The sequence below is a fragment of the Podarcis bocagei genome, assembly GCF_964188305.1.
Source record: "Podarcis bocagei genome assembly, chromosome: 4".
In the NCBI taxonomy this organism is placed as follows: Eukaryota; Metazoa; Chordata; class Lepidosauria; order Squamata; family Lacertidae; genus Podarcis; species Podarcis bocagei.
Window position 1 is genome coordinate 64922110 of NC_138128.1, and position 13614 is coordinate 64935723.

The 13614-nt window shown below is 38.2% G+C and overlaps 1 protein-coding gene across 9 annotated transcripts in view; it reads left to right on the plus strand.

Moving 5' to 3' along the window:
* KNDC1 (kinase non-catalytic C-lobe domain containing 1) overlaps positions 1–13614 on the plus strand; it is an 80443-nt gene that overhangs the window by 34327 nt on the left and 32502 nt on the right. For 7 of the 9 annotated variants that reach the window (XR_014006960.1, XM_081189442.1, XM_081189444.1 and 4 more), the window contains 9 exons: positions 227–344; positions 1301–2271; positions 6309–6423; positions 7222–7293; positions 7383–7444; positions 9815–9973; positions 10307–10384; positions 12209–12290; positions 12455–12617. Coding sequence is in view for 8 of the 9 variants with exons in the window: in XM_081189442.1 (XP_081045568.1) it covers positions 227–344; positions 1301–2271; positions 6309–6423; positions 7222–7293; positions 7383–7444; positions 9815–9973; positions 10307–10384; positions 12209–12290; positions 12455–12617 (1820 nt within the window). In the remaining variant the exon portion in view is untranslated. The remainder of the gene's footprint in view (positions 1–226; positions 345–1300; positions 2272–6308; positions 6424–7221; positions 7294–7382; positions 7445–9814; positions 9974–10306; positions 10385–12208; positions 12291–12454; positions 12618–13614) is intronic. The other 2 variants (XM_081189448.1, XM_081189449.1) reach the window with 2 other exon arrangements.

The window sequence follows — 13614 nt, forward strand, 5'->3', positions numbered from 1 at the left end:
TGAAATAATCCATTATAAAACATTTTAAAATGCTGCAGTTCAAATTAATCTCTGCTAAAAATTGGAGAAAGGCTACAGTTGGGAAATAATGTTCCCTTACAACTCCTGAATGGCCTTGCTTCACAAATGCAAAATCTTGACGTTTCCTAGGGAATGCTAATCTCTTGTATCATGTCCTGTATGATAACTAGGTATTAAATGCTTTACTTTACAATTATCATTATAGACTGTCATATCATTGAGTAAAGAGAACCTGAAGCTTTCTTCCTCGAGTGATATTTGCCAATGCCTCTCTGCAATTGGAAGAAGAGTGCTTTCAATTGAATCATGTGGCACCTTTCACGGTATGCTTTCGATAATGTAGCCCATTTGTGTAATGGAATCAAGAGCATTTTTTCTTGCTAAAGATACGGAACCCAAGTAATTATAAATGGTGGGAGGAATCCAGGTCCCTTTCTACTGTACAGTGGTGCCTCGCAAGACGAAATTAATCCATTCCGCGAGTCTCTTCGTTTTGAGGTTTTTTCGTCTTGTGAAGCACGGCTATTAGCGGCTTAGCGGCTATTAGCGGCTTAGCGGCTATTAACGGCTTAGCTGCTTAGCGGCTAATAACGGCTTAGCGGCTTTAAGAAAAAGGAAACAAACTCGCAAGAACTCGCAAGATGTTTCGTCTTGCGAAGCAAGCCTATAGGGAAATTCGTCTTGTGGAACGACTCAAAAAACGGAAAACTCTTTCGTCTTGCGCGTTTTTCGTCTTGCGAGGCATTCGTCTTGCGAGGTACCACTGTATTAAGTAAAAATAAAAAAAAATCCCATTGTTAACTTACAGTGAATTTTCATGCTCCTGTTATTTCATGTTTTCAGATATTTTTATGATAACCATATATCCTGTTTTGCTAGCAAATAATTAGGATTAAGCACAACTGCTGCAAAAGTACAGTTCCGCACCCTCTAGCACTGTACTAATTTTGCATGTTGAGATTGTCAAATTAGCACATATGTGAATGGGGCAGTTGGGTTGTGTGGCTATTTGCTGCCTGTCATATAAAACACCTTCTGTCACAGTGGAGGGGAAAGGTGGTTTGAAATGCCTTTGGGATCCTGCATTAAAAGCCATCTGTGGTTTGGTTCTCTCTAAAAAGCCAACCAAATTTTTATAGTAGTCTCTTTCCAACTGTAGGGCAGCATAAGGTGTGCATGTAATATCAGTGGAAGCTGCTTGTAATTTGGATGGGATGAGGAGATGGAGGGGGAGAAAACCGAAAATGTTTTTAATAAGAACATCTGTCTTTGCACCCAGACAGTTGTGATAACTTGTGGAGTGGAAAAGTCTATGAGAGGATTTCACCTTATGAACAGTGCACAGATTACAATTTAAGAGAGCATTCATCTCCAGAGGTGGAAGACTTGGAAGTTGAGAATGGTGAAAATTCTTCTCACACGTATACCATGAATGACAGAAATGGTGATATAAAAGAAATTAAAACCAACTCAGTGCATGAAAATGTTTGCTGTCAGCATGTTTCAACTCAGGTCACAAACTGTAAAGAGAATAGCAATAACAACAACAGCAAGTGTGTGAATCTTGTCTTAGACACAAAGCCATGTACAAGTGAGTTGGAGGAAGATGCATTGAAAAGAACCTGCTCAAGGAAAGTAAAAGCATTTCCAAAGCTACCGTCTGAATCTGAGATAGACCCAAGAACTTTCTTCCCCTTTGTAAGTCATAGCGGACCACTAACAAGGAAACAATATCCATTACCGCCCAAGTCATTATCTCAAGTCAATAATAATGAGAATGCTGCTTTAGAGGGAAACTTAAGTCATTGTGATGGAAATAATGAACTTGGATTAAAAGCAGCAGATTTCCAGGAACCAAATAATAATTTAGATGAATTTTACAAGAGCCCGGAAGTATCTTATCAAATCCACAAACCGACCTGCAATGATAAAAAAGCATATATTCTTCCATACACTCGTATGGGTTCTGAAACTTCAAACAACTATGAACCAGACAAATCAAATTCTGACTGCAAGATACTAAAAAACCATAAATCATGGGAATACTGTGGAGAAACTTCCGCAAGGTCAAATGAAAGCAGTCTGTTGCATATTAACAGGATGACTACGGGGCTTAGAACATTTAATGAAAATGGATGTAGCTCAAGCCTGCTAAGTTCTCCAGAACAAAATCACAGTGAGATGAAAGACTATTATGTTGAAGAGAAACAATATGAAAGCAGGGAGTCAGAAATGAGAAACAGCAAGCAGGTAGTAGAAACAGAAACTTCTTTTTAAAAATTGTCTTAACTGTGGCATTGAAGGGACATAGTTAATTTGGGGGGGGATGGTGAGGGTTGTCTTCCTTGGAAACGCCGTAACTCGCTTACATTGCACATGCACTATAGTCAGCAGCAATTAGTTGAGCACTTTCATTATTACCAAAGGATTTAATTAGTAAGGATCTGAACTGAGGTGTGTGGTTGGTGAGCCTTTGATGTTTTGACATTTGTATGGTTAACTTTAATTGAATTGAACTAGTACTATAGATTTAAATTGCACTATACTTTTGTCAGAATAAATTAAAGGTAATTATCTGCAGATAGAAATCATCCTGAGTCACTCAATTTGCAGTCAGTTTTGTAAGAAAAAAAATTCTCTGGTTTCTTTTCTGCAGCTAAGTTAGTGTTGTGTGGCCTTGGCAAGCTACTTATGTAGTGCCTTACCAGGCAGTTGAGCAATCTGCTCTCTCTTCCCTGCCACCACTGTGAATTGTCCAAGAAAGATTTATGAGAGTAATGCACCAATAGTGGTGAATGGCTCCATCTGAATGACTTGCTTTATAATGACAGCAGCAATGTGGAGGAATTTAAAGCAGTTTAAACATATATTTGCTGTAGTGTCATTAATTTATGTGTGTATTATGATACACTCTCTCTTTTTTGTCATAGCATACATTGAGATATTAAAAATTAGTAGATACATAAGTAGGTTCAATATTCTTTGCTGATTTTGGCTAATATATATGAATTAAATTAGTTTGATTCAGTGTGAAGATATTTAGGTTAAAGTCCCCATCTTAGAGATGGAGAAGATTAATTTTCCAGCATATGTTCTCTCTCTCCCCCCCCCCCCCGTGTTTCACTTGCATGAGCTTGAGTAAGGTTTGGTATATTAGAGGTGTAATTCTTGCATAAAGGAAAACTTGAATGTTGAGTGCTATGGTTAGATTTCTTCTCTGCTGGTTAATTTTGCATAAGAAATTGTTCACAGCTAGGAAGAGTCAAATAAACAAAACCTAGAATTTCTAGTATTGCTTTAGAAGCATTTGCAAACTTGTTTTATCTGGCCCCAAATGAAGGTGTGAGACATTTTAGAGACTGCTGCATTGTGGCAAGAGACTACAAGGTTGCATATTAAAACTTGGTATCAGCAATCTTTTGTAACATACAGGCGTCTCTGATTCTTGTCACTAATCCTTTCATCCGAAATAATTGAAATTATATCTATGCAAGGTTGTTGAGATGCAAGGATATTGAGATAGATACAATAGTTTAGTGTATTATCATGAAAGAGGATATTTTTGAAATTATATAGAGGTTTATTGGGAAAGGTGAAATAGTAAGCAGTGCTATCCTGTTTTGTTTTAACTGAAATCTATTGCAATCCATGTTTAGCTTCCCTTTATTCTACAGTTTTGGGTGCCATAAGGTACATAGGCATTACTTTCTGATTTCCCTCACGCACCACCAAATTACATATTACCACTAATTTTTCAAAGGCTTTGCAATACCAATGATCTTTTCCATTGTGGCATGCATTTCCAAGATTGGGGATTCCATTTCTCATACGTTGCACAAGAATCATTTTGTAACTTTGATCATGCAGCTCCTTTTGCAGCTGACTTCAATTCATGCAGCTCCATGTGAGCTTTCCCCATTCTCCTCAGTGCTGGAGGTGGTGTTTAAAATGTAGTGCTTGTGTGTGTGACATTTTCTTGACCTTAGAGAATATAGAAATCCCCCTTCTTGTGCAGACTTTGGTGTGCTCATTGGAGTCCAGTCCATTGGTTTTGGTGTTCTGTTTTGTCCCATAAATAATGCCTCTCTGCATTTCCTAAGTGGTTAGTATGCCTTTCCTTTATGCTATAACCTTGCTTTCTTTATTCTCTGCCAAACATTGCCAAACCTGTTTGCCTGCTGGCTTCAAAACTGTATCTTTAGAATTCTTTTAAATGGCTTTTTCTTTGCAATTCTCAAATAAACACTTTTATCAATTCAAGCGTGACTGGAGCTCCTTTTTCCTCTAACCTACATAATTCCAGCCTTTATATCTCATCTCTTTTCATGCAATTGCTAGAGTGTTTAGTGTGGGAAGCTACAGCTTGTGTGTGCATTCTTTCTATTGCTTTGTGCCAGTGGCCTTAAACCCTTTAAAGTGACAGAAGTGAAAATGAAGTAAAATTTGCGCATCACCTTAAACTACAGTTAAGCTAAACTGGTATAAAGGTGAAACAAAATAAAAAAAAATCCCTTCCAGTAGCACCTTAGTGACCAACTAAGTTTGTTATTGGTATGAGCTTTCATACCAATAACAAACTTAGCTGGTCTCTAAGGTGCTATTGGAAGGAATTTTTTTATTTTGTTTCGACTATGGCAGACCAACACAGCAACCTACCTGTAACGGGTATAAAGGTGAACTCATAGTGTGCTGATGCATGTTGTTGCTGAAATCATGGTTGCTTTGCCTCTCCCCCACTACAAATGCAACACTGGGAATTTGGTCACATTACACCATACAATTTGGACATTTTAGAGCACACATGGTTTCCCCTCCAAAACATCCTGGGAATTTAAATTTGTTTAGGGTGGTGCTGATTGTAGGTCTGCGATAGGTGAGCTACAGTTTCCCCTCCGAAAAATGACCATGTTCTAAATGTCCTGCATTCCAGATGTACTCATGGAAAGAGTATCTGAAAAAATTACTCTGTGATTTGGTCTTGCAGTAAAATTGTGTTTGATGTTTTTAAACAAAGGAACAAAGCAAATGTATTTTAAAGAAAAGCGACAAGAATTGTTTCATTTAAAAAACAAACCCCTGAAATTCAGTACTTGGTTTTGATTTATCCCTTTATAACAATTATGTTTTATGCAGCTCACCTATAAAGGGATGGTAGGCCTGAAGTGTTTTGACATCTGCTCCAGTATTATAAGGATGCATAAAAGGCAGATAATTTTAACCTCAGTGGATCAGCAAAGACATATGTTTATCCTGTGCTGCAATATGAGTTTGCAGTAACATGTAATTCATGTTCAGTAAACTTCTCAGTAACCCCTCTCTGATGTCTTACTGGAGAGTCAACTGCTGCCTTTTGTATAAAGAAAAGGGAATATTAAAAATTGAGCAGGTCAGGGAAAAGGTAAGGCCTTCTGCTTGGCATGTTGGTTTTATAAATATAGGGGTTGTTTGTCATATGGCAGCAGTTAAAGCTAGAGCTCTTACAGTCTTGACATCTTAAGAATCCAGCAACAGAAAACACCATGCGAGATTGCTGACTTTGTAGTTTGGCTCTCGGTGCTATCAACCTGTTTCTGTGAAATATATAAGTAATACCAATCTTTTTGTTGGAGCAGTAAGTTAATATCCTGCTAACTTCGCTAGCGATGTTTCATATATTCTGGGAATAAAAGGCTTGCCACAAAATACTTATCTTTCCATATCATTTTTGCTTGTTTCACAGGAGAGCTCTAAGTACTGATGAAGCTTTTAAAGTAAGATGTACAAAGCACAGCTGCCAAGGTAGATCAAGTTTTAGAGCAGGCAGGTTAGAGATGACAGATATAGCTGAAGAGGTTCTGACATGTTGCAAAGAATAGACTGGAGTTTTTATTAAGGACAAAAATAGCCTATTCTCCTCTTCTGTTGTCTTTTACAAAGTTTAATTTCAATTGAATCTTATTTCGAAAGTTGAGACCTTCTTGAAATGCTGCTAGATTTGGAGAGGTTAAACAGGATACATTAGGTAGCATTTGCTAATCAATAGAGGTTCCAATCGTTGTGCAAATGGTCAGACATTTCCCCTACTTTCCCTAAACACTCTAATAGTTGGAGCGCTCTACAGTGGAACCAGTTACTTTTTAAAGTTTCTCCTGGTTCTTTGTATATATCTATTAATTTCATTTTTGTCTGTGGGGGAAACGTCTCTTCATATGCCAGTGGAAAAGGAATAAAACTATGATCTTGAATCAGTGAATTTGGCTTCAGAAATGCTTTTTGTCTCTTAACTGTCCTTAATATTTTGTTTTCAGTCTGTTTTTCTGAAACGTCTCTTAACACAGTATGACAAACCACTGAAAGACTATGAGCTCTGGGCTTTATGCCATGAATGCTTGCTTGCTATGGAAACCTATACAATTTATCCAGGTAGGTCTTCCTTAATCTCTTCTTTTTACACTGATTTATTTCATTATCTTGACATTAAGGGCACATCTTTCTGCAAACAGGTGTCTGGGCCCTGGTGAGGAGAAGGTGGATTGGCATTTGGGACGTACACATTGATCTATGGTTCATAAATTATGGCCAGTGCTATGGGGCATGCCAAGAGGTGGGGGCAGCTGAGAAGAAGGTTATCTTCTGATGGTTGTGATACCACTGGGCAGTCAGACAGGGAGCAATGGCTGTTGGAAAAACCCTGGTGCCTGCTTCCCATCCTTAAGAGTTTATTGAGACAGCCAGCTGGCTCATCATCTGTTGTAAGGATATAAGTATGTAGGGTATCCCATCCCACCTGAACTTGAGAAGAAGAGATCTCCAAGTGGAAATTTGTTTCTACTCATGGGTCTCTTTGTTAGGGAGGAAGTCAAAATAGGCAGATTTTGTTCTACAAGGGAAGATGGGGCAAGCCAGTGTCTTGAAGCGCATTCATTTTTTGGGAAAGGAGGTTTGTTTGTTTTTAACAAACTTTCTTCCATTATTATGTCAGAATATTATGTACTGCCTTATGATATCTTTCGTGATACTGCGAGGCCCACAATGTTTAGATGTACTTAATTGCTGCTATATTTTGCTTTGCTTTTGTCTGAACAATCCCTGTAGCACGAATCTCTGAATGACTCAAGTATAATTTATTTTAGAATATATACAGTCCCACAAATGAGTTTATGAAAGCAAGACTTTGTTATTTTCTCAGCAGTTCTAATATTTAAAATACCTGTTTTTCAGCATACTTGTGTTTAGACTCTGTCTTGATTAACAGTGATGGAAGTGTTCAGTTTGTTCCACCTGAAAGTGAAGGTAATTTAGCATGCTGCTAATTTTATGAATTTCTGTTTATTTTTGTCACCAAGATTAAAATAGATTATTTTATTTTTTTAATACTTTAGGCTCATATGATATGTTTTATTTGGCTCCTGAGACAGAGGAAGAGGATTATGTTACTGAAAAGGTATGGTGACATGTTACAAATATGGCTGTTTCCTTTAAAAGTTAAATAGAAGAACATCTTTAAAGAAAATAATGGGCACATTTTCTGGTTTGCAGGGATGCTTGTGGTGCCAAGATAGTTCCATCTTATGCTTTAAAAAAATTTAGGCAAACCTTTATCTTAGCCAATACTTTAGTCACTAGAATATTTAATGCAACTAAAAAGGTATTGTAAGAGTCTTCCCCTCACCTTAAGTATCAAAACAGACTTGACATTATTCTCACAATTACTAATATTTTTTTTTAAAGTAATTAGTTGCTGCAAGGGCCTTACAATCTGGATCAGAATCTCTCTGTGTGTATGTGTGTGTAAAGGGCAGTTTAACTTTTTGTTCCATTATGGATTGGGGATTCTTGCTGCTCCTGTTTTACTCTTTCAAAAAAATATTAATTATAATATTGCCACATCTGCTTTCTAGCTTCTAGTTCAAGCAGTACATTTTTGGCTGTGACATTAGACTTCATTTACTGTAGCTTGAGGCAAACTCAAAACTGAAAGTGAACGTTGTGGCACTGTACTCGAGATCTGTAAACAATAGTGCAAAGTAAAGTTTTTACATTTTAAAAACATTTCAAATTAACATCATTTTGTGGATGTTTTGAAAGAATCGCCAAGTGGTAACACAATATGTTGTTCTGATTAATTTTAGAGTAATTGCATTTGGAGAATATAAAGACCAAACTAGGCTTAATGTTTGTTATGTAGTGTGGTATTTCTCAATTCATTTTTGTTAATAGTCAGCGTCTAGCACAGGCGTCAGCAAACATTTTCAGCAGGTAGCCGTCCACTGTCCCTCAGACCTTGTGGGGAGCCGGACTATATATTTTTTTTGGGGGGGGGATGAACGAATTCCTATGCCCCACAAATAACCAAGAGATGCATTTTAAATAAAAGGACACATTCTACTCATGTAAAAACGCGCGGATTCCTAGACCGTCCGTGGACTGGATTGAGAAGGTGATTGGGCCGGATCCGGCCCCCGGGCCTTAGTTTGCCTACCCATGGTCTAGCCAGAGGAGCTGCACTGAGACCATGGCATGGGTGGTGATGGTGGGCTTTTTTTAACCCTTTGAGTTTGTTGTCGCTCTAATGGGAATCAGACCTCCATTGCCAATAGCTGACTGGAGGGTGCCTGAAACCAAAGTGGGGCAAAGGGTTAATTTCCCTGCCCTTACACTTCTGATTTGGGTCCCTTGCCCCCAGTGCCTGCTATTTGTTTAATCAAGGCCCTGTGGCCACAAACTATGTGACAAAATGTGAAGTTTAGTTTGGCCCCAAGAGCATGGGTGAAATTGACTTCTGTTCTGCTATCTTAATGGCGGTTAAGCATTAATGGAACATTTTCCTATGCTGATCAGATGTTTTGTGTGCAATATATATGCATTTGTTGCACATAAGCTTCTCATCTCAAGCTAGCGCTTTGAGTACAATATCTCCTACACCCAAATATGAACTATTGTATACAGTGGTACCTCGGGTTACAAACGCTTCAGGTTACAGACTCCGCTATCCTGGAAGTAGTACCTTGGGTTAATAACTTTACCTCAGGATGAGAACAGAAATCGCACGCTGGCGATGCAGCGGCAGCGGGAGGCCCCATTAGCTAAAGTGGTGCTTCAGGTTAAGAACAGTTTCAGGTTAAGAACAGACCTCTGGAACGAATTAAGTTCTTATCCAGAAGTACCACTGTATATTTGAAAACAATATATGACGCATTGACAGGGAGCATTCATTGCTGCTGCAGATTGCTGTCTGCATTATCGTTGTGTGAACATCGCATTGAGAAAGCTTCCCTTTTCTTTTCCCTCTCCCCATAGCCAGCTATGCTGTTTTGCAAACCTTTTCCTTTCTATTTAATTTTGTACACTTTAATTCTTTTTGGAGGCTTTGTGTTATTCTGCTATGTTATGTCTGTTCTACACAGCACATCTAGTTGGATTTTAGATACCTCCAAAGTCTTGAACTGCAACAGTGCTTTCTCCCTCCAGGTTGCTTTTGTGTTACTTTCAGAACTGACGATTCAGTGGTACTAACTCAGTGGTGACCAACGTGTGCTTGTGGCATGCTTTCGGTGACCATGAAGGAAGGTGCATAGTTATGCTATGCTGTGCCGTGACCTCAGGTATGCCTGGGGTTGGCTCAGTTGCCTGTGCCGATGCCGGAAGGAATGTCAGCACAGCCATTTGTAGATTGTGCTTTTAGTGAATACCCATCCTTGCGCTGGAGACCTGAAATTGGCTGCTTTAAGTATATGTATTTAAGAGCAGGGTTCAATCTGAGTGGGAGTCGTCCAGTGACTTGGTTGCCTATTCACTGTGCCATTTCCAACAGGTCTGTATTTACTGTATTGCTGCAATTTTGTGGAGAGCTGCAAAACATAATTTCCCACCTGATCACAAAATAGTGTTGCCAAGGAAACTGAAGAATTTTCTTCTGGATATGGCTAGACGAAAGTCAGAAGACAGGCCTTCTCTGGCAGATGCAATTAAGGTGATTTAAATTAAGCAATTTCTTTTTTTCAAAAATTGTAAAAATGTATTTTATTCCTGCAAATTATTCTGGTACTGAAGATAAATTTCTTTTTTCGGTAACAACTCTAAATTAAGGAGTTGATAAATGTACTCGGTTTCATTCCTTAGTGGCTCCATTGAGAACCAAGGTGTGGCATTTTGTTGTTGTTTAAAAACAATATTGAAAGATAGCAACTTCAGATTAGTTGTGATAAAATAATACTCCTAAATTTAAAATTATTTGCAAAATTATTTCTAATTTTTGCACCTATCCTCTGTCTAATACTAAACACTTCAAAATGCTGTTTTCTAGACATGTGATAGCTATCTTCTTGAACAAAGAATAAGCAGCAAGAAAGTTCTGGCATGTTTAACCAGATCTGCCTTTCAGGTATGAGTATTTACCTTCATGTGTTCAGGAATAAATAAATAAATGAGAATTCCCATGAAGCTTCTTAGAACTAGACTTGGCTCCATGAAACTCTTCTGTCACCTCCCATTTCTGCAATGTCTTGGTTAAATAGATTTAACATAACAGATCAATGTAATTAAGATTTCTTTTTAACTCCATATGTAAATGTGTAAACCTTCTCTCATGTTTATGTAAACTGCTCCTGAATCCTAACAACCACATCTACAATAACAACACTCCACAGAAGCACTAGCGTTGGCTGTTCAAAAATCATTAAAGATGTGCCATATCTCAAATATCTTGGAGCACATCTCCTCCATTGTCCACGAAACTCTTGCTTAATTAAGGACAAGTTAAGATTTCTGTCAGCATTGTACATTTTGCTGCAATATCTGGAGCTGCTTTACATGTGTTACAGAATCCTGCCTGCTTTATATACTGGGAGTAGCTCTTCTGCAAACTGGCCTACCTCCCAATTGGAAAAGTTTCATCAGCTAGTAATTTTCAAACCAGTGCTGTTGGGGCATGACTTGGTGGCAGATGTCCAATTAGAAATCTTTATGTTGGCTGTCCCTCCACTATTATTTCCACTTCTCCCACATCAACATGGAATACTGTCATATTTTAACATTTTCTCTGTTTTGTGTTGTGTTTCTATACAAAGAATAGAATCTAATCAAAACAAACACAACTCTGTATATAATGAATGTATAATATGCACTGACTGTCCCAATGCAATTGGTATTGTGACTCAAAATAATATTATATTATAATAATACCAATACAGAATTGTGTTTGTTTTGATGTGTTTCTAAAACAAGCCTGGATGAGAATAGCTTATGTCCTCTGAGTAGCTCTTGCGCTGCATTCCTTCAAACCTCTTTCTACTGTCTAGTCTTTCCTGGCCTTGTATTATGCTGGAATCTATACTGTACTTTTGGAAGCTGACAAGTTTCAAACTGTATGAGTCAAACTGTATGAGGTCAGCGTTGGCTTCTAGTGTTCAAGCTCCATTAATTAAAAACCCAGGAGCCACATAACGCTATGCTTGGCTCAAATAAGGGTATTTTTTAGAGCAGAAAGAGAGTTTGATATACCAGGCTAGTGGCTCTCCTGATTAAAGAACTTGTTCTACAAAAATGGCAAGAATGTGTGGGAAAGAGGTGCCTGGAAAGACAGCACCCTCCCTCTTTGCTTTTCTTGCTTGTTGCTATGGCAGCAGAATTGGAGCATGCTGGAATATGACCAAGAGATGCTTAGCCTTTTATAGGATAAGTACCCTCAGTGGTTTTAGGGTAGCCTTAGACTTTGACAACGGCCATTTTGTCTGCCAGTTGACTCAAATGACCAAGAAGTGTACTAGTGACCTACAATTGCTTATTCGACTTCTCCCCAACCTCCCAGTGCATTTGGGAAATTAAATGCCGCATTCCACGCGTCCTTTTATTTCTGGTGCATTTGTTTTTGGGAGTGGGGGGATTCAAACCTGGTGATGCATTCCTTCCAGGGAATATGTGCAGAAAATGTAGCTATTATTAATCCAGAGCAAGTTTCAACAATATTTCACAATAGGAAGGAACAATTATGGCTGGTCTAGAAATATAAACGACATTGGGCTCAAGGACTTCGCTCTATGCTTTTATTCTTTTGACTCCTTTGAAATTGGAAGTATTAAGTGTCTTGAGCCCTCAGGAAAGAGCAGAAGAAAGCTTGAGCAAATAAATGTTTGTCTTTATCACTGTGTGCTTTAAAAGACAATTTATAATGCATTTGTGTTTTTGTTTTTTACTCTTTGGCTGTTAGGCTTTCAAAGAAGCGGATTCTTTTAATGATAGCATGCCTTTTGATTTACAAAGTGAGAGAAGTTCAGTGGATGAAAACTTAGGTGAGTATACCTGTAGGCATTCCTGCATTTTTATTTTGGGAAGACGCTAGTAGGTAATGTGTCCAGTCATGTTGGAAATATTTTTCTTATGTAAGCAATTGTACATCCTACCTTTATGCTAAATGCATACTTTTGTCTTTGTCTTCACCTTGTTGCATATTCAGGATTTTTACCTATGAGCAGTGAAAGCAAACTGATAGCAGTGAAAGGACCAGTCCCCTGCCAGCCTTCTTTGAACAGAGAAAGTACCATATTGCCAAGTGCTTTCACTTCTACAGCAACCCATTTCAAGCCTATTATTCTACATCAAAACATTGATATTAAAAAGTAAGTGTGTTGATGTAATGCCCAGAAAGTACATTTTGCAATGCAAAATGAGATTTTAGTATTGTTTTAATATTCTTCCTTCTTTTTGACTGAGATGAAGCCATTTTGGCTTGGTTTGGTGTTCTGAACATCATTTTTCAGCAAGGCGCCATGTAGATTTCCTGCTTTTTCTAGTATAATAAGAGCATAAGGATTACTAGATCAGACCAAGAATCATTCAGATTGCCCACGGAGGCAAGTCAGATGTCCATCCTTGGCATTTGCAATAGCTGTGGTACCGTCATATGGAATTTCCATTTTGCTAACATGTCTTCGAGGCTATACTTGGTCGGAAGAGGAATTTCATTTCATTTTAATGCCATAAATTGAAACAGTGCCTTATTTATAGCAAAAATACCACACCAGTAGTTTTGACATCAGATGCAAACCGCAGGCAATTTAGGGTGCTAGACCTTTAAATATCCCAGTATTAAACACTCACAATGTGATTCCCACACTTCTATCCCCTCTCAGTGAAAAGACCACAAACTTAAGTAAGTTTAAATATTTTACTTACAGCAATCATAGGTCACTCATGCATCATTCAGTGCTGTAGCAGAAACAACACAGGTAAAAACTTACTGAGTACAAAAATACAAAAGATGGTTTTCAAAATTGGTTTCTGGAGCTTGGGAGTTCCAGCCTCATGCCTCTGGTCAGTTACATGGTTCGAACAAGAGGGGTGTGGAAACAGGAAACAACCCTTAATCCTCCCTCCCTGAAGCTGAGGGAGCATGACCTAGCCGAGTCTTCTCTAGCAATTTACAGTTCTGTGGTCCTTAACCACTTCATTTACTAACTAGCATAGACATGCCTTGTTAGGTTTGACTGCAAAATCTCCCACAGGTATAATTTTAAGAATTATTTGCAGTAGAATTATTACTCCCACCCTTCCCCCAGTACTCTTATAGTGGGCCATTCCTACTACAAAAAAAACCCTCCTTTCATTGTTTTGGCT